At 38.2% G+C, this 24,389-nt stretch overlaps 1 protein-coding gene across 4 annotated transcripts in view; it reads left to right on the plus strand.

The window, feature by feature from the left end:
• Window positions 1-24,389, plus strand: part of LOC129778186 (Krueppel homolog 1) — a 70,229-nt gene extending 45,840 nt beyond the window's left edge. For all 4 annotated transcript variants that reach the window (XM_055784930.1, XM_055784932.1, XM_055784931.1 and 1 more), the window contains 3 exons: window positions 13,881-14,732; window positions 14,799-15,726; window positions 22,011-24,389. In XM_055784930.1, the coding sequence (XP_055640905.1) occupies window positions 13,892-14,732; window positions 14,799-15,726; window positions 22,011-22,344 (2,103 nt within the window). In that variant the 5' untranslated portion in view covers window positions 13,881-13,891 and the 3' untranslated portion in view covers window positions 22,345-24,389. The remainder of the gene's footprint in view (window positions 1-13,880; window positions 14,733-14,798; window positions 15,727-22,010) is intronic.

A 24,389-nucleotide genomic window follows, 5' to 3' on the forward strand; every position in this document is an offset into this window, starting at 1 on the left:
AGTATCGATATGTATGAAAAGAAAGAAATTGTTGCTTATCGCTCAGTATTATTAGACCAATGTGATATGTGAATGTGATAAAGAAAATGTCATAATACGCATTCCGTTCGTTTTGTAACAATCAACGTTGGATCTTCGATCAGCTACAACAGCTTAGCACTTTTCGACAATAGTCAAAACAGTATCAGTGTTTTTTTTCCACTGGAACCAATGATGATGTTTTCAATGGAATACATAGCGTTTCTATAGTGTTTTGAGTTTCGGGACTTTTTGTGAAAATGAATTTTTCAACAAGTTGTTTCAATATTTTTAACATCGATGCACTAGTGACTAGCTGATATAGCTCATTTCGAAAAAAAAGGCTTTCGAATGGTACTAAAGTCGTCAAAAAGTGTTCGTTAAATTTTACCTTCATTTTTGGAAAGAAAAAAAGAAAAGTTGCAAGATCCCAAACCAGCTGAATACGGAGGATGATTGGGAACACAAACGTGATTTGGATCCGAAAATTGATCGATCAGACTCGGCACATTATCGTGTAGAAGAGCCCAACTTTCTAGATTGTGACTTTCGGGTCGAATTCCGGTCATCAAATGGTTCAAAATTTCTGAGATAACCATTTGTTCGAAAAAACTGCTCTGATTGCCAATATATAGTTTGAGTTCCGGAGTTTAAAGCGAGATTCTTAATCGTCGATTGATTAACTCATGCAATTGATGAATCAACATAAAAAAATGTTGAAATGGTGATAAATATATGAATATATCCATAGAACTCAGACTGCACAGATCGTAGATCACACAGATTTTCTAGAAATGATAATTACCAAAATTCGATCCAACTTTGTTGATTAATCTATTTGCACGATATATCTACGCATGCGTATTTGTCATTATCATCAGCACAGCTTTTCATGAACCAAGTCTTTGAAGGCAATCAGATTTGTCGATTTTGTCAACTTGCTAATGTTGTTTCAGAAGCAACCTCGTCTAAAAACACCCCTTTTGATAACTTTTTTTTAGTTCATGACCATGTATGTTATAAATCTGTATTCTGCTTGCCAAATGAGGGACTTTTCCGACACCTTCGACATACTTTTTCATCTTACAGTCTGCCGATCGAACAGATATAAAATTGCAGTCTACCATCTATAACGACTCAACCCTTTTTCGTCTGCAAAATATTGTAGCGTTTTTTGAGAATTTTCCAGATTTTGCTTGTACACACTGCGTTTCACAACAATAGAACCACTCATTATTTGAGTTTCCAGATATATGTAAGATGTCGGTTGATTTGAAGTATATAGTGTAGAATACAACAACTATCATCATTTATAAGACTGGCCATTTCATAACTATAGAACCAGATAGAAAACTCTCACTCATCCACAAAATTTACGTCAATTTCACATAAATTACAATAAGTTTCTAATTTTTTAGTTCTCAGTCAGTTCAAATAACCCATTCGGGGTGGTTTCGACCAAGTTGTGCCATGTTGTAGTGTGTAACTCGTTCTATGCAGAGGATACTGCTCGTTTAAGTTCTCCAAATGACTCATACTGCTTGTAAGCTGCATCTACTATTCGTCCGATCACTCCTCATGAGTTCCTGACAGGGTTTTGATTTGGTAAACAAGTTGACCAGTCCAGAATATGAAGCCCCTATTCATTAAACCATACCATAACCTTCCAGATTATATGAATTGATGCCAAATTACCCAATTATCACATTATTTTTTATGCAAAAACAGCAGTAAATGATTCTGAAGTACTTCCTTGCACTTCTGACTGTTCATTCGTGTTGTTGATAAGTTATCTAAGCCTGGCCTTTTTTAAGAAAATGTCAAATTGTTCTCTCCTTCCTGGGAGTAGAATTGTAAAAATTCTGCCGTTTTTACTGTCTCTCAATGACAATTTCGGGTTCCGTTTGAAGTACCTGAGTTTTAGGATCAGCAGCCTTTTCTCCAACTTCCGAGATTCTCGACGATAGTCAAACGTTCAGCGAATTATTCTAGAACATAACACATCGTGGATTTAGAATAATTCCGCAGTTCAGACAACTCGCGTGCATAGATGATGGGACGTGGTTGGGAAAGCCCTTGTACTTGGGTGCCACTTGCACGTTGTTGATGGCATACCACTCCATGACCTTTAGTCTCGATTGCAATATTTCTTTTCAAGCTACAGGTGCAGATAGCCCGCCAAGATATTTTTTCAGCGATTTTCGACGGTTTCATATGCTTCAACATGATTGGCGCCGATTTCCTTTCGATTACCGTTTAGAGTCCAGCCCGGGAAGCTGTTTGAAGCCTATCTTGACGTAGGTTTCGTCAGTCATCACCACGCAATCGACCTCAGTCAGCTTCCGGAACCGTGACAAGATGTTAATTGTTTATCTCCGCGATTTGGAGTCAGTACCTCAATATAATACGGCTCGATTTCTGCTCGATGCACGGTTGTAGACGACAGTTCCAGCTCGTTTGCGACATCTCGGACGAAGAGTTTTAGCGATGCAAAATTTTTATACGTTGCTCCTCTTGCTTGGGTACCTTTTTGAGAACTGAAGAGCAATCGACACCTACACCTACAAAATGTGCTCAGGTTTTTCAAATGCACGATTAACAGAAATGCGTTAAGTTTAAGTCAAACAAACTTTGATCGTAGCACTTTTCACATTGATCATTTCAAGTTCAAAACGTGAAGAGAATAGGAAAACTGAATCGGTCCTCTGTTGCTCCGACTTAAGATTTGAATGCCTTTTTTGTCAAAAATTGGTTCAACCAATGTTCAACTTTTTTAATTGTTGAAGTTAAATGTTTAAAAATTACAGGTGAACTATTCTAATGGGCTCCTGTTTTTTTTTCCAATAGCGACTATTGGGATTTACATTTCACACCCTTTATCAAGTGTTTGTATTACTTATATGTCCACCTTATTTGACGGCGATCGTAAATTTGCTTTCACGAGTCCAACTGTTTACAGAGTTTTGAGTAAGGATCCGTTCTACGATTGCCCATTTTTTTTTCGATTGGACGCAGCTCCATTATTCCTTAGTGAGAGGAAGAGAGGTATGACCAACACGGAACATTTCTGCTTTTCAGAGATCATAGCGAGTGGCGTCCAAAACATGACCGCATTGTTAACGCAGACTACGAAATTATATTTCAATTCGGCTTTTACAATTCATTCTGTCAAACTGCCATTACATGTTTTAGTGATCAATATCTTGTATAATATCCATCATACAATTTCAAGTTTAGGCTCGTTATAATGGTGACATTTCACACTAAAAAAATCTTTTGCTGTTTTCTGTTTGTTCCGTTCAGTTGTGAGTTACAGATGGAAGTAGATTCTACACTTGTTCTTTTCTAAAGGCTAAAATTCAAGCCAGACCGCTGAAATTGCAAATGGTGTTTATGATGCAGATACTGTAACTGTAACATACCTGTAATTTAATTTTTTTTTTATTTTATTTAAATACACTAAATTAAGATCTGTACTGTCAACAATTGGACTGGTTGAAGCTAGCGATTGGCCAGAAGCGTCGAAACAACAACAAAAGAGGCGTTGTGTTCCATAAGGACAACGCAAGACTACACAATTCCGAAAGCATGATTGTGACGTTTAAATGCATTCACCATATAGTCCAGACCTTGCATCAAACGATTACCCCCTTTTTCTCGCATGCAAATTTCCAGAGCGATAAGAAATTGGGATCAAGAGGAGAACGTAAAATCTATTGCTAGAGTTTTTCGCCAATAAGGACCAAAACTTCTATGATAGAGACATTATAGAGCTACCTTTAGAATGACAATTTTAAAATAAAACGGTGCATATTTGACCCAGATCGGACAATCCGAAGCATATTAAAAATAGTTTTGAATTTCACTCAAAAATAATGAATTACTCTTTCCCCAACCTAATATAATTGATTAATGTTCGTTCTATGTACAAAACAATTGTATTATATGTGCGATGAAAAAATCGACAATTACTTTTCGGGCAACCCAATGAAAAAGCTCTCAGGTTCACGCTAATGTGGTTACTCTTTCTTTCGTTTATTATTTACTAGCTGACCCGGCAAACTTCGTCCCGCCCAATATTTGTTTTTTGTAATCAATACCTTTAAACATTCACGTTTTCTTACTATGAGCAAGTTCATGGGTCCAATCGCAGAACTGTTCATTGATTGATCTTCTTATCAACCCCGTTGAATTAACCTTTTACTATAAACTTCCTAGTATTTCTAACAAAACTCATCATAATATCATAATCATAATATCAGATTATTTTCAGACACAATTCTCGTTCAAGATTTTTCAACCACTTGCAAATAATATGTTTCTCCGTTACATGGAATTAATGTTTTATACAGAAAACATGATAGCATAAAGACGCCCCCCTTAAATTTGTGTTTCATTTGTATGGCTAACCGCCCCCCACCCCCTCAGAGGAGGGAAGGGGGTGTTAAATAACCATAGAAACATTTATTGCACCCTAAAACCTCCATGTGCCTAATTTGGTCTTATTTGCTTGATTAGTTCTCGAGTCATGCAGAAATTTGTGTTTCTTTTCTATGGCAGCCCCCTCCCTCCTCAGAAAAGTGGGAGGAGTGTTGAACCACTTTAGAAATGTTCCTCGCCCCCTAAAACCTCCGCATTCCAAATTTGGTTCAGTTTGCTTGATACTTTCTTGGATTATGCAGATATGTATATTTCATTTGTATGACAGAGACCTCAGACCTCAGAGAGAGAGAGAGGAGGAGTGTCTATTCACCATGAAAATGTTTCGTGTCCCCTAAAACATTCGCATGAGAAATCTGGGTCCATTTGCTTGATTAGTTTTCGAATTATGCTGAAATTTGTCTTTCATTTGTATGATAGTTCCTCCTTAGAGAGAAGGGAAGAGAGTCTAACCACCATAGAAACATTTATTGCACCCTAAAACCTCCATATGCCTAATTTGGTTTCATTTGCTTGATTAATTTTCGAGTACCGCAGAAATTTGTGTTTCATCTGTATGGCAGCCCCCCCTTGGAGAGGGGGGTGGAGAGTCAAACTACCATAGAAACATTTATTGCACCCTATAACCTCCATATGCCTAATTTGGTTTCATTTGCTTGATTAATTCTCGAGTAGTGCAGAAATTTGTGTGTCATTTGTATGGCAGCCCCCCCTTGGAGAGGGGGGTGGAGAGTCAAACTACCATAGAAACATTTATTGCACCCTAAAACCTCAATATGCCTAATTTGGTTTCATTTGCTTGATTAATTTTCGAGCAATGTAGAAATGTGTGTTTCATTCGTATGGCAGCCCCCCTTAGAGAGGGAGGAAGGGGTCTCAAACTATCACGAAAACCTTCCCCGGACCCAAAAACCCCTACATACCAATTTTCATGTTGATCGGTTCAGTAGTTTCCGAGTCCATAAGAATCAGACAGACAGACAGAAATCCATTTTTTTATATATAGATTTACTCCGGAACGATTTGCGTTATGTACCTCTGATAACGCTTGTTATTAGCATGAAGCTTGAAGTTGGCGTGGAAGAAAGATACTCGATCAGATTGGCTCGCCAGAAGGCAATTTCATATCGTTATATTTTGAATGAAGTAATTACTTGATATTTTTTTTGAATGTTTCATGCTTCAGATTGTCACATGTTCAGGACTCTATGGACAACATTAAAATACCTAGAACAGTTGTCGACATATCTTTTGATATAGAATTTTTAAGCTGTGTGAATTGTGGAGCAAAACTGTTGATATAAAAATGAATAAATGCATGCCTGTCTATGAAAATGATGCTTCTGTTATCCAGAAAATTGAGTAGAACTTTTCGGACAACACCATATGAACTATCCTGATTTTTATTTTCCTGAATTCCTGATTTTTCCTGATTTTTGAAAATTATAACTGGTATCCCTGCTATAAGTCCAAAGAGTTTTGTGGGCTTTTGAGATTGCATGATTTAAATGGCCGTCTCAATGTAGTCTTTAGTCAAGCATGACGCCTCGATATTTAGCATGCTAAGCCCAAGAGCCAGCCTAAGAAATGTAATCCAATTTTTTTTTTTGGTGTGTCCTTACACCATTTGAGTGTTTAGTTTATGGCTGTTTGCATTCTATTGAAAATAGTACACTTCCCATCACTGAAATGACGACAGTCAGCTGATGTATAGTACAATGGCGGTTTTTGGAACTGGAATTATGGAGCTTATCGATTCGGCGATGCAGATTTCTGCAGTCTCCCTCGTGATTACTTCTTCTAACCTGAAGCAAACTGACCTCTTACCTGCCTACCTGCTGGATACCTGCTCTTCTTCTTCTTCTTCTTCTTCTTCAATGGCACTAACGTTCCTAGAGGAACTTCGCCGTCTCAACGTAGTATTACTTACGTCATTTTTATTAGTACTTAGTTGAGATTTCTATGCCAAATAACACGCCTTGAATGCATTCTGAGTGGCAAGCTCTAGAATACGCGTGATCACAGTGCAAGTCGGAGGAAATTTCTTTGACGAAAAATTCCCCCGACCAGAACGGGAATCGAACCCGAACACCCGGCATGTTAGTTATGACGCTAACCACTCGGCCAAGGGAGCACCTCTGCCTACTCTATAATGTCCCAATCAACTCAAAACACCCTCGCAATCACCGAACTTGAAATCAGAAACCTGGATTCGGCGCTTGCAGGAAGTGCTGGACGCCAAAGGGGGGCCATACCAAATACTAGGGGATTGATTTTTGTTATCTGGTAACATATCTGAACTGATTTCAATTTTCTTTTTAAGAAAAACTACACTCAATTTTGCCACATTTTAATTGGAGATTTTTTGTTTGTATTTCAAACATGTACAGTAAAACCCGTTTTTTGTGCGATTTTCTGTTCTTGTGCGGTTTTTTTTGTGCGATTTTTTTTGTGCGGTGTATGAAAAGAAGCATATTTGACGAAGTTATCGTCCATTTAGTTTTGACGTAGGACTACGTCTTTCATTTCTATACCAGGGTGTAAAATCAAAGTTTCGAAAACGAAAGCGTTACGCCGGAGACCGAGATTTTGAGCGTTAATAGCTCCTAAACAACTGAACGAAATGGTATGATAAACACTTCATTCGAAAGATAAAATGTCTACGCATTCTATATTTGTTACTTTTTGATCCAAAAACTTGTTTCAATAGTCTTAAAATTGCTTTCAAAACAGGCTATTGAAATCACCAATCGGTATATAAGCGAGCGCCGCTCGGAAATCCACTCAGTTCTAATTGAACAGCGATTGGAGCATGTTGTCGCTGTTGTGGTGAAGCTCTTCATTTATCATGAAAGCGCGGATGAACGGTGTCACCAAGAGCCTGTTTGTGCACCTTAGGCCAGAAGGGAATCCATCAGGAGGAGAGTGATGCTACAAACGGTTCCCCGGGAAGACATCGCTACACACACATACACGCGCGGAATTCTTTCCGTTTGGATGCCATTCAGCATCGAGAAAGTTCCGGAAAGATCTAATCATTTCTGGAAAATAATCTGCCAATTCCTCTGGGAATTTAAAAATACATTCATGTGAAAGAGTTTATTTGAATGTTTTCTATTCATGTAACACCGTGACCAAATATGTTTCAATCAAGTGCTATTAACAGGTGGTTATCGAATTAGTATTAACCACTGGTGGGCTTCCAGTATCGAGGAAAATGTGGAAATATCTAATCGTTACTGAAAATAATCTGCCAGTACCTCTGGGAATTTAAAAATACATTCATGTGAAAGAGTTTATTTGAATGTTTTCTATCCATGTAACACTGTGACCAAATACATTTGGTTTTGTGGTTTTTCAATCAATCGCAATTAACAGGATAGCTTCTGAAGATTATTCTTCCCCATCAGTAGGATATTTTCGTATCCAATATTGTATGCGCCCACAATCGATTCTTGCTCTGTCGCCGAAAGTTCCGAGCTCAGAGAGTTCATTCCCCTCTAGTTTGCCTTCCAAATTGCCATCGTAAACCACACCTTCTCTCGATTCAATCACACACAAAAAGCATTCTTAAGCGATATTCTGGTGGTGAGACACATTCATTTTTCGTGAGGACATCGACAAGACATCATCGTTGCCTAACGTGCTGGAGGAGGTGGACGGCGAAGGATCGACACATACACGCGCAGAATTCTTTCCGTTTGGATGCCATTCAGCATCGAGAAAGTTCCGGAAAGATCTAATCATTGCTGGAAAATAATCTGCCAGTTCCTCTGGGAATTTAAAAATACATTCATGTGAAAAAGTTTATTTGAATGTTTTCTATCCATGTAACACTGTGACCAAATATTTTTCAATCAAGTACTATTAACAGGTGGTTATCGAGTTAGTATTAACCACTGGTGGGCTTCCAGTATCGAGGAAAATGTGGAAATATCTAATCGTTGCTGGAAAATAATCTGCCAGTTCCCCTTGGAATTGAAAATTACATTCAAGCGAAAGAGTTTATTTTAATGTTTTCTATACATAAAATATCCATATAATACATTTGGGTTTGTGATTTGTCAATCAAGTACAGTTAGCAGGTTAGCTTCTGAAGATTATTCTTCAGAACAAGGTTTTTCGTATCCTATATTCGATGCATAAGACCTTGTGCCTCCAACGTAACGCTCTCGTTTTCGAAGTCTCCCAAATATTCATTTATTCATTCATTCAGAATGGATTTAGATTCAACTTCAAACAAATGATGTCTAAATCAACGATAGTCCTACGTCACCCTTGCGGTTATACCATAGATATAACCCACTTCCTGTTTTTTTTCGATTGTTTATATGCATTTCAGTGCGGAAAAAAGCATATTTGCGTCTCAATTATCCACTTCTGAAATCATTCCCCTCCTCCCATCAAATGCTCTATGTTTTTCTAAGTTGTTGCATGACATGATTTCTAACAGCAACACGTTTCGACATGCAACTAAAAGCACAAAACATTCATGTGCAACCGAAAAGGCAAACTGTCCCATCGCAAAGCAGGGAAACAAAAGGAAATTGAACAGTGAACGGCGTGGATTTGAGTTATTTTCTTGGGGGAAACTTTTTTTATGCGGTCCCTATCTATTTCTATTTTTTTTTTTCTCATCATTACATGAGAGTAAAATGGATCGATTTTACGATGAATATGCCCCGAAAATCTCGCAAATAACAAAGCAGCACGAGGTGTATACTCAATTTTGGGATTGACTGTATGTCATTATTTGTATTTGTGTACCGTGCAAACATGACACATTTCATCGGTCGATCACCAGGTTTCGTGCTTATCTCCATTGGCTACTTTGATACACGTGCCAAGCAGTGGGTTCGTTCTTCATCCGCTCATTGCAATCACTTGTTCGCATCACTGGAATCAACAGAGCGCTTGCGCATCGCTTGTCACTGGTGAATTTCTTTCCAGAGCCTTCTGTTGTTCCTTTTTTGTCGCGCTCAGCGTTTTCTTTCATGCGCTCTAGACTGGCAGGGGTGGGACCATCGTTTTAACAATGAACATCAACTACCCATTGACTAGGAACCATTCGGTGGATACGGATTCACGTGATTGTAAAGATCTAACTAAAAAAAACTTTAGACACTTTTTTGAGATTTTCTACATCAAGATAGCGAAGAAGTGTATAGGGGAGATGGAGGTAAGACGGACATGTTAAGAAAAACTTCAATTGTATCTTTGGAAACTCATGTTTTCCAAAACTTAAAAGCAATTTCTTACAGTTCAATATACTGGTTTTCGAAATAATTGGCCAAATGTTTTATAAAAAAATGTTTTATAAAAATGTGTTTTGTCATGTTTTTACTGAAACAAGCCGAAAAGTAGAACAATTGTGAGAAGAATAATTTCGCTCTCTCTCAGTGTTTGTGCGTTCAGTAACTGAAATAGAACAAAAAGAGAAAGCGATATAAAAAAGAGTTCAATATTATTCCCTTCACTTTCCATCATGTATGGGATGGTGATTATGGAGTTTTGCAATTAAATCACTCAAAATGCTCAAATTAAATTATATATATATATATATATATATATATATATATATATATATATATATATATATATATATATATATATATATATACATACTCGGATAGCCAATTTTCACAGGCCTCTTTTGTGGCTAACTTCTGACTACCTAGCTCGTTCGCCATGGACAAAAACAGGTGGTAGTCACTTGGTGCAAGGTCCGGACTATACGGCGGATGCAAAAGAATCTCCCATCCGAGCTCCCGGAGCTTCTGGCGCGTCACCAAAGAAGTGTGTGGCCTGGCGTTGTCCTGATGGAAGACAATGCGGCCTCTGTTTATCAAAGATGGCCTCTTCTTCATGAGTGCTACCTTCAAGCGGTCCAGTTGTTGGCAGTACAGGTCCGAATTGAGCGTTTGGCCATAGGGAAGCAGCTCATAATAGATTATTCCTTGACAATCCCACCAAACACACAGCAGAACCTTCCTGGCCGTTAATGAGGGCTTGGCCACCGTCTGAGCCGCTTCAGCGGGCTTCGACCCCGACCGTTTGCGCTTTACGTTGTCGTAAGTGACCCACTTTTCATCGCCAGTCACCATCCGCTTCAGAAACGGGTCGATTTTGTTGCGATTCAGCAGCGATTCACATGCGTCGATACGGTCAAAGATGTTTTTTTGCGTCAACGTGTGTGGCACCCATACATCGAGCTTCTTTGTGAATCCAAGCTTCTTCAAATGGTTAATAAAGGTTTGATGATTTATCCCCATCTCTTGGCCGATGCTATGGCTACTACTATGCCGGTCTTTCTTGGCTAATTCAGCGATTTTGTCGCAATTTTCGACGACAGTCCTTCCGGAGCGTGGCGCATCTTCGACGACCTCTACACCAGAACGAAAACGTTGAAACCATCGTTGTGCGGTGGAAATGGAAACTGTATCGGGTCCATAAACTGCACAAATTTTATTGGCAGCTTGAGATGCATTTTTGCCTTTGTCATAGTAGTACTGTAAAATATGTCAGATTTTCTCTTTATTTTGCTCCATATTTGCGACACTATAACTCACGAACGACTTAACCAAACAAAACACTGTCAAGGACTATATTATAGCGCGCAAAAATACCTTTCCAACAAGCTACGCGCTTACAACGACACCTCGCGGAAATACCGCAGGACTTTTTTGACAGCCTAATATAAAGATTACAGTTGAATTTGAAGCATGTCATAAATCACTCGAAAATTTCAACTTCGCGTTCTGTTCTTTCCTAATTTTTCTGTCGAGTGTATTTATACATTCCAATGTAAAAGGTTAAATCATATCGATCTTCTTTTTTTTACTTTTGATAATTGTCAACAATATCCTTCTAATACAAAATATAAGAAGTTTCATGTAGCCACAATTGTGTTGTGTTAGAAATGCAAAATTTTGGGTATGCGAACAACGATCTGCGGACTTCACAGCAGGGTTGCCATATCTACAGAATAATCTGTATTTATAAAGATTTTTCAGATTTTTTGAAATCAAGAATCTGTAGATGCAGATTACAGTTTTTTTTGGATTCCATACAGATTTACAGATTTTTCAAAATAACGATCCAATACTAGTTATGGCTTGATCTCAATAATTTGTTTTACCCAATGCACCATTTTCATTAATATAGCATTCGAATCAATCTGATTGAGAGTCATTTTGGCATTCATATGTAGCGTGTAGTACTGCTTTCTTATGTTCAATCTAAAGTGAAAAGATGCAAAAGTCTGCGTCATCGGCTAGTTTTACAATAAATAAATAAATAAATAATTAGTTTATCTTTTTCCTACTAAAGCACAGTGATTACGAATTTCACGTGGATACTATCAACGTCGCGAAATTCATTATAACTATGCCAATCAATGATACTAATGCTGAGATTATGCTTCAAGTTTGAACTTATGAATTTAACCCTTCGCGGTTGTATTAAATTTCGACATGTGTGTCGTACTGGTCGCAATTTTTTTTACTGATAATGTAGTGATGTATAACTTTGTGAGATTATGGAAGATGAACAAGATTCTATTATGTTTTGTAAACTTCTGATAAGTGTTCACTAAACAATGTTTTAATGTTTATGTTTGGAAAATATTTGCTATAATTCTTCCTCGTGTGATATCTTTCACATGTATCACAAAAATAATTTGTTTGGTGCCTTTCCCCTTTTATCTTTCTGTTTGAACATACAGAACAATGCTCTTCACATCTACAGAGTGCCGTAATACATGGAGTTTTCTATTAATCCTTTCCTCAAGCATGGATGACTACTTTTGTTCATACTGAGTACCGTTATCTATTACTCATAGTAGCACCGTTTTGGTTTTAAATAGGTTCACAAGACGTTAAAATTCGTTTAAAAAAAGTGTGAACTGATACATTGTTGCATAAATTATAATATTAGTATGCTTCTCTGCTGTGGTGGCTGAAAGCAGACAAACGACGGCAAAGGATTTATACAGATTTCGATACAAATTTTTTGAGAAAAAACACAGATTGAAAAGATTTTTTGAGACCAAAAACACAGATTTTATTATGGCAACTCTGCTTCACAGATCATTTGTTATAAACTAAGAAATCTGCTTACGATTCGCATAGGATGTTAGTGAAAGCTTACCGGCGAGCATGCTCTCGGCAAATTGCAATACTATGAGTATTCAAAAAAGGATGTGAGGAGCGGTGAAAACCACCGAATGTGTTTGAAGACGCAGAATTACATTTAATCAACTGTTTCCTGAAATCATGAGAAAGATCTTGAATGATTTGACCAAAGGATAACAAAACACCATTTGCGAAATTCTGCTTGGATCGTGACTGTGGATGAAACGTGACTTGGATCGTGACTGTTAAATGTTGATGTTGATCCCAACCTACCGACATCTACCGCAAGGCCAGATGACTTCGGAAGGATGGGATCAGCGAGGTACAAACTGCTACGATCTGTTGAAAATTGGCAAAACTGTAAATTGTGAACATTACCAAAAACAATTGATCGAATTGATCCGCATTCTGCACCAAAAAGTATAAGAGTAGGTGCCAAAGGACTCGAACGGAAGCTCCACAAAGGCGTCGTTTATTGTTCGAAAAAAATATTATTTTGAATTTAGGTATTTTAATTGTTCATTCGCGGAATTAACAAATTTAGTACTTCAAATGGTGTCCCTGAAAAGTTTGTTAGATGGATTGGTATACAAATCATCTGCAAACGGGTAGTAAAAGTTGATGTGGTAGAAGTAGTCAAAAACCATTAGGGAAAAATGAATGAACAAATGGATCTTGGGAAGTCGAGTTAAACAGTGAATCCTGATGGCACGAGAAGCAAAACGAAGTCCTTTTGCGTCCATAGTTTTGGCGGGTCTTCTACTACCTTGCTTGCGAGTAGTTGTTGGGGTTTTCTAGGATAGGGTAAACAGTTGAAGCCGAAACATTTTCGCTTTTAAAATGTTGTACCATATTCTTTTGCCGAGATTTCTGATCAGCTATATCATGTGTAATAATCGGACTGTGTTGTGGACTTCCCATTTTAGTGTTTCCGGTATTGGCAATGGGAGGCCGGGTGTTGTCATGATGTAGAATCGTTTTTCTGAACCTTTGCTCAAATTGTGGCTGTTTTTCCATTTTTCATCATCAGTGTTATGAATGTAATTCCCCTTTTTTGTCGCTGGAGCAATAGTTCAAGGACGAAAAAACGAAACTTGGTAAACTTGATTCATAACGTTCCGGATGCTTAAAAAAAGACCAGCATTGACAAACAGCGGAAACATAGTTGTGTGAGATAATTAAGATATTTGCGAGTAATCGCATACGGTATTGAATGGATACAATAAATATGATACTCTTTCCGTAAAGAATCTGACTGACCACGTTTTTCGCTTCTTCTCTATTCCCCAGATTTACGCAAAATGGTTTACTATACGGGAGTGCCACTCCTAATGCATCAGACTGATAACAGTGCAGCTTCCCAGCTATGCTACAACACTTCGACTCTTAATGATCGAGGAGGCGAACAGATACAACCGCAACAACAACCACAACAGCAACAACAGCGGATACAGTACCAGCAGCATGTTGTCAATCTGAGTAATGGCGAGCAGTTGCTGTCGGATGCTGGTCCCTCGACGCAAGGCAATGTCCGAAGCAACTCGCCTTCGGCGCAATCCTGCTTCACGAGCTATCAACCGGGCATGGTTCCATCGAATCAAGTCCCCCAGCAGTCGTCGTCGGTGATGGCTGCGAAATTCCGTTGCGAACAATGTGACATCAACTTCGGAAGTAAAAGTGCCCACACCAGTCACATGAAGTCGCATGCCAAACAACAGCAACAGCAGCAGCAGCAGCAAAGTATGGTCGAAGGTAAACCTTCGAACGGGAAGAGTGTGAACGCGCTGAGCGCGACTCAGTCTACGCCTTCCGATCCGTATCAGTGCGATGTGTGCAAGAAAACCTTCGCAGTGCCAGCTCGGTTGGTACGGCACTACCGGACGCACACCGGAGAGCGTCCGTTCGAGTGTGAATTTTGCCATAAGATGTTTAGCGTTAAGGAAAATCTGCAAGTCCATAGAAGGATACACACCAAGGAGCGACCGTACAAGTGCGACATCTGTGGCCGGGCGTTCGAGCACAGTGGCAAACTGCACAGACATATGCGCATCCACACCGGGGAGCGTCCCCATAAGTGTAACGTTTGTGGAAAAACTTTCATCCAGTCTGGTCAACTGGTCATTCATATGCGTACCCATACAGGTAGGTTTATTTTTGCTGGGAATGATCGAGTTGAAGTGGGAATTTACCGATGTTTTTTTTTCCTAGGTGAGAAACCATACAAATGTCCCGTGGAGGGTTGTGGAAAAGGATTCACATGCTCGAAACAGCTGAAAGTGCATTCGCGGACCCACACGGGAGAGAAACCATACCATTGTGATATTTGCTTCCGAGACTTCGGTTATAACCACGTGCTGAAGTTGCACAGGGTTCAACACTACGGATCGAAGTGCTACAAATGCACCATTTGCGATGAGACTTTCAAGAGCAAGAAGGAGATGGAGGCCCACATCAAGGGACACGCGAATGAAATTCCGGATGAAGATGAGACTGATAGCAAGGCCGCTGTAGCTGCGGATCTGAGTGCTGGCACCGGTCAGAGTGGTTTGGAGTACTCGTCCAGCTCCAGCAATCTTGCAGTGTCTGACAACATAGCGGGAGATGAACCAATGGATCTGGAAGAGAATCTTCCGACGCCGCGGGTAGATTTCCGGGAACAAAGCTGTACCGGCAATGACGACTCGGATAGCAGCAATAACAAAAACACCAAACCAAACGATAGCGTTCATTACTATTCACAGTTCGAGCAGTCCGTATTTCGCAGTTATGGCGTACAGTCTGGGGTGAATCCGGCGCTGCTGGCAGCGGCATCCATAGCTGCCGTCGCAACCGCTTCCGGTCTAGAGCAGACGGAAGTTCGCAGCAATAAAGCATCATCACCACCCCCACTTTCATTTCCAGTGCCGTCGTCACATCAACAGAAAGAGTTTTCGGCAGCAGGCGGCCGGCTGTCACCTCAGTCATTGGAGCCACAGCCGATGGTGGACATGTTGGTTCATCAGCAACAGATGCAACAGACCCAACACTTGCTGCATCCACAGTCAACGGTCGGCTCGAACGCATTCAAATACGAACCGTTGGCCATCATGAAGCATCACGGTTACTTCGCGCCGGCTTCGCAGGTGTCCGAGTATCGGTAAGTTTCCCTCAGTGCGATTCCAGTTGACGGTCGAAGGTCGATTTTTTTTTGTATTTTTTTTTACTTGGCTAAAATTTTGCAGACGCATTCTTTATGGCCAAAAATGACAGTTTGTATCAGCCTTACTTTTGAGAAGGGCCTAAGCAAAGATTGTTGGAAAATTTTCAAAAAAATTTAACTCAGAAACGGTTGGTCCGATTGATTTGTTGTCTTCCGTAATGTTTTAGGTTATCATTGGAGCTATATGGAGGAAGTACGCACTGTTAAAAAAAAAATTATTTTTAGTTTTATTTCAAAAATTACACTTAAAATTAAATTTTCGCAATTTTTTTTTTGTACGTCGCAGCGGACAACTAACGGAGTTTATTGCACAGTGCACCAAAATGGAAAAATATTGGACCAAAAAGCTGGATTTTTTAAAATTGTTGAAATGATTTTTTTAATGTTTTTGACCCGATGAAGTCGCATGATTTGCAATAAACAATGGTTTTCCAAAAACTTTTATTTATCAGATTTAACTATTTATTATCTAAGGTTAACAGAGTCAAATTTCACCTTAAAAATAAACAAGGTGTGGGGCGAAATTTTCTTTATTGCTACCGTTACTGAGGTAAAGTGAATTTTAAATAAAATTTACGGAAAATCAGCTATTTTCGGTCGTTTTCGGATGTTTTTCAAGTTTATTCAAATAATAAAATTATTTTTCTGAAAGTATTCCATTTCAAGTTTTCATACAATGATAGAGAGTCGCATTTTGTTACAGATTGCTTATTGTTCCATAATGCCTACAATTTTTTACTACCATTGCAGTTTGAAAACTAATATTTTATCTATGGAATCAATAAATTGTATTTTTGTGTTCCTTGAACAGTAATCGCTTTCGAATATTGTTCATTAAGCTGTTGCTTGGTATTTTAATTCTTTGTTGTAGTTGCATAGGAAAATTAGGGTAAGTCCTCCTTTCGCTTTCGAATAGTTCCTTTGCATTTTTGATGAGATTTTCACGTTCTTTAGCTCTTGTAGCCATGCGTTTTATTGTTCCTCCTTAGGCAGCTATGTTCAAAAAGGCGGCCCCCCGGCAGGCTCTTATGGTTGACCCATCTGGTGTTACTTTGTTTGAAACTATTTTGTATGTGTAATAATATCGAAAACCAAAGAAATTGTCACTTTTTTGACACCGGACTACGTCTTTCAGTAATGGTAAAAATAAGCATCAAATTGCAGCCTTTCTTGGGTAAATGGAAATGATAATAATAAAAATAACCGACTCTTTTTTCACATATTTTTAGCTTTAATTGTGTCTATCAAGTGATCATCACAAATCGAAAATTCATATAAATAAAATCTAATCGTCGCGACATCTCTGGTTCGAATCTCGATGTTGCTTTTAATTTTTTTCGCTTTCGACTGAGTGTGTGTTGGAAAATGGGAGAATGTCTCCAAATTGATTGGTCTCATTTCATGACATTGTCCGTAAGCTGGATTACGACATTATCTGTTCTTGCAATCTCCAAAATGTTAGAGAATCCGTCGAGCCCTGGTTGGGAGTATCGTTAAAGTGGATAATTTGGCTGTGCTACGGTGTTTGTGGCCATTTCGCCATTATTACCATTTAGTACGCATTATCAATAAAGAAAATTCACATCAGAGTTTCCGTATCAACAAATAAAATTTTTGAAATAGTTTTGACATAGGACTATGTCTTTGATTTCTATATAGGGGGGTCACTCTACGAAAAATGTAACGATTTATTAAGAGTTTTCAAACGCATATTACTCAAAATGGTTATTGCGACATATGTCGTGTTATATATCATTAGACAGCAAATTTATCCAGATTTTTTTTGCTTGAAGCATGAACAGTGAATATGTTAAAACAAGTTAACAATTTAACGATTTAATTGGGTATGTTTTTTTTCGATTGCACTGTCCACTCGCTTCCTCCCCGACGCAACGAGCAATCTTTTTGCCTAAATTCGGGCGTTAGCTCATAATATGAGTTGATGCGTAGAATGAATTATTCTTCATTTACCGATAATAGGCATTAATTTTATATTATATTGTATGTCGTCCAATCAATTTGTGCTCAATTCATGTTTTTATCGTGTAGGTTTTTTTTTATTCTTTTTTATAGAGACTTTCAGCCGTAGGCTGGTTCATCTCTTTATCGTGTAGATCTCACTACTAACAATTTGTGTAATTGTGGTCCAGGATGTCATAATATCGAGTATGTTGTTTGGTTATGTAAAATGCAATAAATGAATTTAAATGGCTGCTGATTTAGAAGATCGAAAGGGTATGCCCACGTAAATCAGATTATGACAGCTTGAGTAGTCGCGATCTTACAGGGCTATAAAGTTATTACAATGTTCCGGACAACGTGATAACGAAGGAAGTGATGCTATTTTTATCTATAATATATTTTTGTAGTCATAGATTGATTTGACTCAAGCTTATATTTATGTAGGTCTTAACTATTTAGACTTGTGTTTAAAAATGATACATGATGACTCTTTGTCTTCTTTTGCAGGATTGAATAAACAGAAGAAGAGGGTAGTATTGGCTTTAATGGTATTTTTGTGTACATTTTTGAACAGAATGCGGTACCGAAATCTACCAGGTTATGTCATCTAACCCGTTTAAAGGATACAAGTACATACAGGAGACGGTTTTTCCAGGGCATCCATTTGATGTATCAAAATCGAAAAAAATTCAGATTTTGTACAATGAAAAACTCAATTTAAATGCAATTACTACACACAATTACAGTCCTATGTCAAGATCCCGTCCGTGTCCTTAGGTTCAGACCTATCATTTTTTTACTTTCCGGGCTGTCCATGACTTAGGCAATACAGTCATGCATGGAAATCGCTCAGCCTTTTCCGTCCCTTCTCTTGTAAATTTCTCTTTGAGCTGCTCAATTATTTCATGGTTCTATTATCATCAAATTTATCTTCCGTATTTAGAGCAAAGATATGTTGACTATCTCGTGATATTTCTTCATAACATAATTAGCAGAACTGATTGTTGTGTTATATTTTGGCGCTACGAGTATACTTGAGATCAGTCTTTGGGATGCAACGCGGTGCTGATGCGCAACAAGTTTTCTGCACTCAATTGAATCCAAACTCTTTGCATACACATACGCTCTGGCGAATGAACACGTACTGAAACAAAGATGAGATGTTTTGTTGTCAACACCTTTAACGCTTTAAGGGTCGAACTTTGTTACTGCACCGTGTCCATACACCATGTTTCTACACCCCGATACTGAACCACGCTCGAATTTTGTTGTCTCCTTTGTTGTTGATTTATTTTCTTCGCCCAAGCACATACGGTTGGTATGGATGCAGCGCTGTTTTTATCAAGCTTTGCTTAGAACGACCGAAGACAAAACGGGTGCTAGAATTCGATATGTGTGTGTGTAAAATGAGGCGCCCATCAGATAAGTGAGAAGCGATGTTTCGTATCTCAATTTGGCGCCGTGTTCAAAATCCGCTCTCAAGTTTAATAAGTTTGGTTCCCTGCGTTCCAAGAGAGAACACGTGTTTGTAACGAACGCGCGCTAATGAAAATTAAACTCGAGTGCAGCGCAGTGTATGATTTCCGAAGACTGCTTGAGATTTATTCGCTGAAAATATCAATATTAACTATTTGAATGTATTCTGGAACGCTAGAGTCCGTTGTCTCAATTGATGTTGCAGGCGTTACTTTTAATAATGTCTCCTGACTAGGAACATTCATGTTGGAATTTGTTGACTCCATTGTAGTTGTTGATGTCGCTTCTATTGTTTCCTGACTGGGATCGTTCATGCAAACATCTTCCTCTTCACTACTGAATAGGATTCGCTTGTCCAACTGCAGACGACACGAATCGCAAATTTTAAATGTTTTATTAAGCTGGCTTCTTTCTGCAAATCCTAGTCCCACCAATATGGCAATATTACATTCCGAGAGATTTCGGAAATTTTTGGAAATCTTTTTCTAAAACACGTTTACACAATCCTTGTGAAAGGTATTAATGTTGTACTTCCTTCTCTTCTGAATCATCTCCTGCATCTCACTTGATTAACACTCACTTGTTAATCGTTTATCACTTGCTTGTGTCTTTGCTGCATCAGCACTGTTTTATATACCAACATGGGTACTTGAAACAACTGTTAGGTATGTTTGTGTTAGACAAATGGGGAATTACTCCTCTACTCATCAAATTCTTATTTCCTTCATATTTTTGCTGACTTCAAAAAACATTACCAGCCATACATTTTTAGCCTCTTAACCAAATCCCCTATTTTTCGATTATGGCTTTAGTATTTTTATATAAACAATAACCAAATAATTTAACAATTGAAAGACATTACTGGAATCACGACACAGCGACGCGAGAAAATGTGATTTGAAGAAGAAACAATTATCTGGAATTCATCACCGAACGCTGTGTTTCATACGACGTTCTCCATCTTCTTCTTCAATGGTACTAACGTTCCTAATGTTCGCCTTCTCAACGTAGTATTTCTTGCAGTATTTGCCTATTGACCCTTTCACTGAATAATTCGCTTTCGTTCGTTCAAATATGATCTAACAGAAATCATTTCCCCTCAGTGGCTTTCTTTTGCTTTTGCGTGCTACAAATCATGACACAAAAGAGAACGCGACAACTCTGCTTCGGTGCCCATTTCATGATACACGAGCATGCAAACCAAAGCGTCATGGTCGGATTCGGCGCAGAAAGTTTATATTCGCCTTTGTCTCTAACTCATTACATGTCGAACCTCTCTATGCATCATGGAGCAGCAGGATCTTACGGACTATGCAAAGTGAATGATTCTTACTCAATTAATGCAGCAGATCCTGATCCATGAGTGTCAGAGAGTGCAAACTATGTGAATATTTAGCTAGATAGATGTTCACGGAAGGGTAGTGTAGTATATATTTATATAGATTTACTAGCTGACCCGGCAAACTTCGTCCCGCCCAAAATGTGTTTTTTGTTATCAATACCTTCAAGCATTCACGTTTTCTTACTATGAGCAAGTTCATGGGTCCAATCGCAAGACTGTTCATTGATTGATTTTCTAATCAACCCCGTTGAATTTACGTTTTGCTACATTTCCTAGTATTCCTAGGAAATCATCATTATAATTAGTTAGACAAATTAGTCGACATAATCCAGATCCGTCTACTGATAAACTATTCTCCTGTATTCTAAAATCTGATCGAACAAGAACATTACCCGAACGGATCGTAATATTGCATTCTGTAAACCAATCGTGTTGTGCAAATGTGACAACCTTGCCACCGATTCGACATAGACGACATTAAGTTTCATGTTCCATTTCTGTAAAGCGAAATAGGTGATCAATTTTCGTGTGAAAAATGTGAAAAAAAATTTCTCTTTTAACACAAAAATTATAAATGAAAATGAGCTCTAACGAAAAAAAAACTGAAAATATACTCTAATATGTGTTCTGTATAACAGAGTTACACATTCTCTGCATGTGGGGGAAAAAATCTTGAACGAAAATTGTCTCTGCCAATGATTATCTATCTGATTACTCTTCTAGAAAAATTTACTTCTAGGCTAGAAAGACTCGAAAAACATTCAAAAACGATCAAAAGTTGTGAATTTTCAGAAAATTTTATTTTAAAATCTGAAATGGTAGTATCTCAGAAATGGTAGCATTTATCTAAATTTTATCTTGCACATTTTTGACTGCAAATTATGCGTACTTTCATAAAATCGGATCTAAAAACAATTATAAAAAACATTTCAACAATTCATGTTCAAAAATCCAACTTTTTTTTTAAATTATGACTTTCTTGTTCATTATTTTCCCATTTTGGCACATTGTGCAATAAACTTTCGTTAATTGTCCGCTGCAACATAGAAAAAAACAAAAACGCCTTCTTCGATAAAATTGGGTTTTAAGTGTTATTTTGGAAATAAACGAAAATGGAAACATTTACTATACTTTTTCCACATAGTCTCAATACTAACTTCAAACATTGTGGAAGACAACCGTTTCTGAGTTATATTGCTTCAAGAATTTCCAAGCAATCCCTGTTTAGGCCCTTCTCAAAAGTAAGACTAGAGTCAAAATGCAAACTGATGATGCAAATTATCCTTTTTGGTCATAAAAAAATGCGACTGCAAAATTTGAGCCAAATAAAAAAATACAAAAATAAAATTTACGAAAAAAAATCTCACTGGCGGTGGGACAGCTTCTCAATAAAAATCGTGAATCTTGAGTTGGTCTAACGTTTCATCTCTTTGCCTCGCAGATCGTCCAGCGACATCGTGCGACAGGTTGAAGCGGCCATTGCGGGAACGGAAAATCTGCTGACACCTCCGCGCTCATCACCCGAGTCACCCGACCGATCGTCCTCGCCGGAGTCCGACCCAGTATTAATGGCCGATCGGGACAACAACACGTTGCCTCCGCGGAAGCGAAAGTTGTATTTCAAGGATGAACCCCGTGAGCATGTGCATGTGCAAACCCCGGCGGAACACCCGTCTGTGTCGGTCAAAATGGAACCATCGGGGGCGGCAGCGGCGGCTAATCCTTCTGCAGCGGTGCGCATGAGTTCGGTAATTCAGTACGCTAAAGCATCCTAAGCCATATTCGGTACGCGTAAGAGAGAGAGAGGTTACAGTTTCTTTAGTATAGTTGCAAGGTTTAGGTGGTTAAGAGAAGAAGCAGACTTATTAGAGGATAGATAAATTTAAAATAACGTTTTTAGAAGGTAATATTTATCTACAGCAAAAGAGGTGGCGTTTGCTGAGTCGGATCAAACGACGATGCAAACACACAAACACATACACTTTTGTAACAAGAAGAAGAAGAAGACTGTCTCAGGTTAATCAGTCATTATATTTGGTAGGATCATCGCTTCGGGAAATACGCATCGTTAGTTAGTAGGAGGATTGCGAGATCACTGATGAGGGGCAGACACTTTTTCCAAGAGTGTTTTGAGACAAAGAAAAATATTAAGACTGTTGAAATGTCAAAAATTCTATTTAAGGCGCTAGGATATTGAGAAGAAAATCGAAACTGAATGGCACGTGAGAGAGAGAGATAGGCAGAGGGTATATTTTACGAGACAAACAAAATTAACTAATGAAATTTGATGGCCATGTGGAAAAGACTAGTTTTTTATAGTGAAATCAATCGTTTAGGACAAACAAGGAACGTAGAAAGAGCAAAAATATAGACTGGAAACCCTCAAAATTGAATCTTAGTGATAAGAAACCAAACAGAAACAGTGCTTTCGACAAAGCGTATTAGTATGTAAGCGTCTCCCCTTCTCAAACACGTGAACCTTTACAAATCTATTATACTATCGATGAAGGAAAGAAAAACGATTAGCCTCTAGTTCGGGAGCAACAATTACAAGCAACATACCACTACACACACTGCCACCAAAACAAAGAAAAAATAATCCGAAAAAAACAATGACTCAAATCAGTGAAACAATCTACAAAGACAGAATCAGGGATTCGAAATGGTTGCATTGTATAGCCACGCAGCCAAAACAGTGTTGAACAACAGCGCAACAACACAATTTTCGATTATCTACAAAACATACACACCGAACAACACCGGCAGTTATAACAACAGACTTATTGCAACAACAATAAAAAATATACCTCAATTAAAATATTAAATGTTCATCACAGCACGAAGGCAAAATCGCGCATTCAATGTAAATAACATACATTTGGTTCTGATCTCCGCTTTAATATAATATAAGAGAGTCTTTGGTAAGCAGTATAGTTGCAACGCTGGCCACTGCCAGCCCGAATGGCGCTAGTGTCAGTATCTTATGTTCGCTAAAAATACACAGTAACGAACACACACACATACAGAACAATGCATTTAATACTATTTTAAAAATAGTTTGTTTAGGACTACTATACTGTACAAAATTTGTCCTGTAAACAACAACTTTTTGTGATTTCCTTAGTTGTCTTCGTGAGAATGAGATCCATTACTGTAACTTATTGTTTTCCTTAACGTTGATCAACATTTGCAAACTAGTGAAAGAAACAGATTTACTGAGCTGTTTTTGCGTTTTCCGAAACGACATTTTTTATTCGTTGTAGACAATGGAGGAGAACTTTTGTTACACTCTCTTAGTTATCGCTATCATTATACATTGTAAACACTAAAATAATGGAACCCATATTATTACTATCGAGAATAGGCGTGAGGATAGGGCAATACAAACGGAACACTTTTACTATGTAAAAAGGTTTGAAGCGAAATTTACACAAACACACATTCAGAAGTATTTAGGAATCCTGATATTCATCGTAGCGAGTAAGCATGAACCCCGAAAGCAGTAATTATGTTATCGCTGTAACTGTGCTATTATTAAACATTTGCAATATCATCACACACCCATTGGGAAGAAAAATGAAAAAAAAAAAACAACAACATTCGCATCGTAGTTCCCTCCAACAAGGTTTGGTGTAGTTGATATCATCGTCAAATTAAACAAAAAACATCTGCAAGACAAAGAACAAATATACATTGAAAACAAACAAAAAACATTTTTTTGGGAATGAGCAACGACAAATGTAGAAGGATTCGGAAAACTTTTGTGAAGGGGGCAAATTGCTATTGCATGAAACGACAGTGAATACAGTCCTCAGTTTGT

The sequence above is a fragment of the Toxorhynchites rutilus genome, chromosome 3 (genome assembly GCF_029784135.1).
Source record: "Toxorhynchites rutilus septentrionalis strain SRP chromosome 3, ASM2978413v1, whole genome shotgun sequence".
Lineage (NCBI taxonomy): Eukaryota > Metazoa > Arthropoda > Insecta > Diptera > Culicidae > Toxorhynchites > Toxorhynchites rutilus.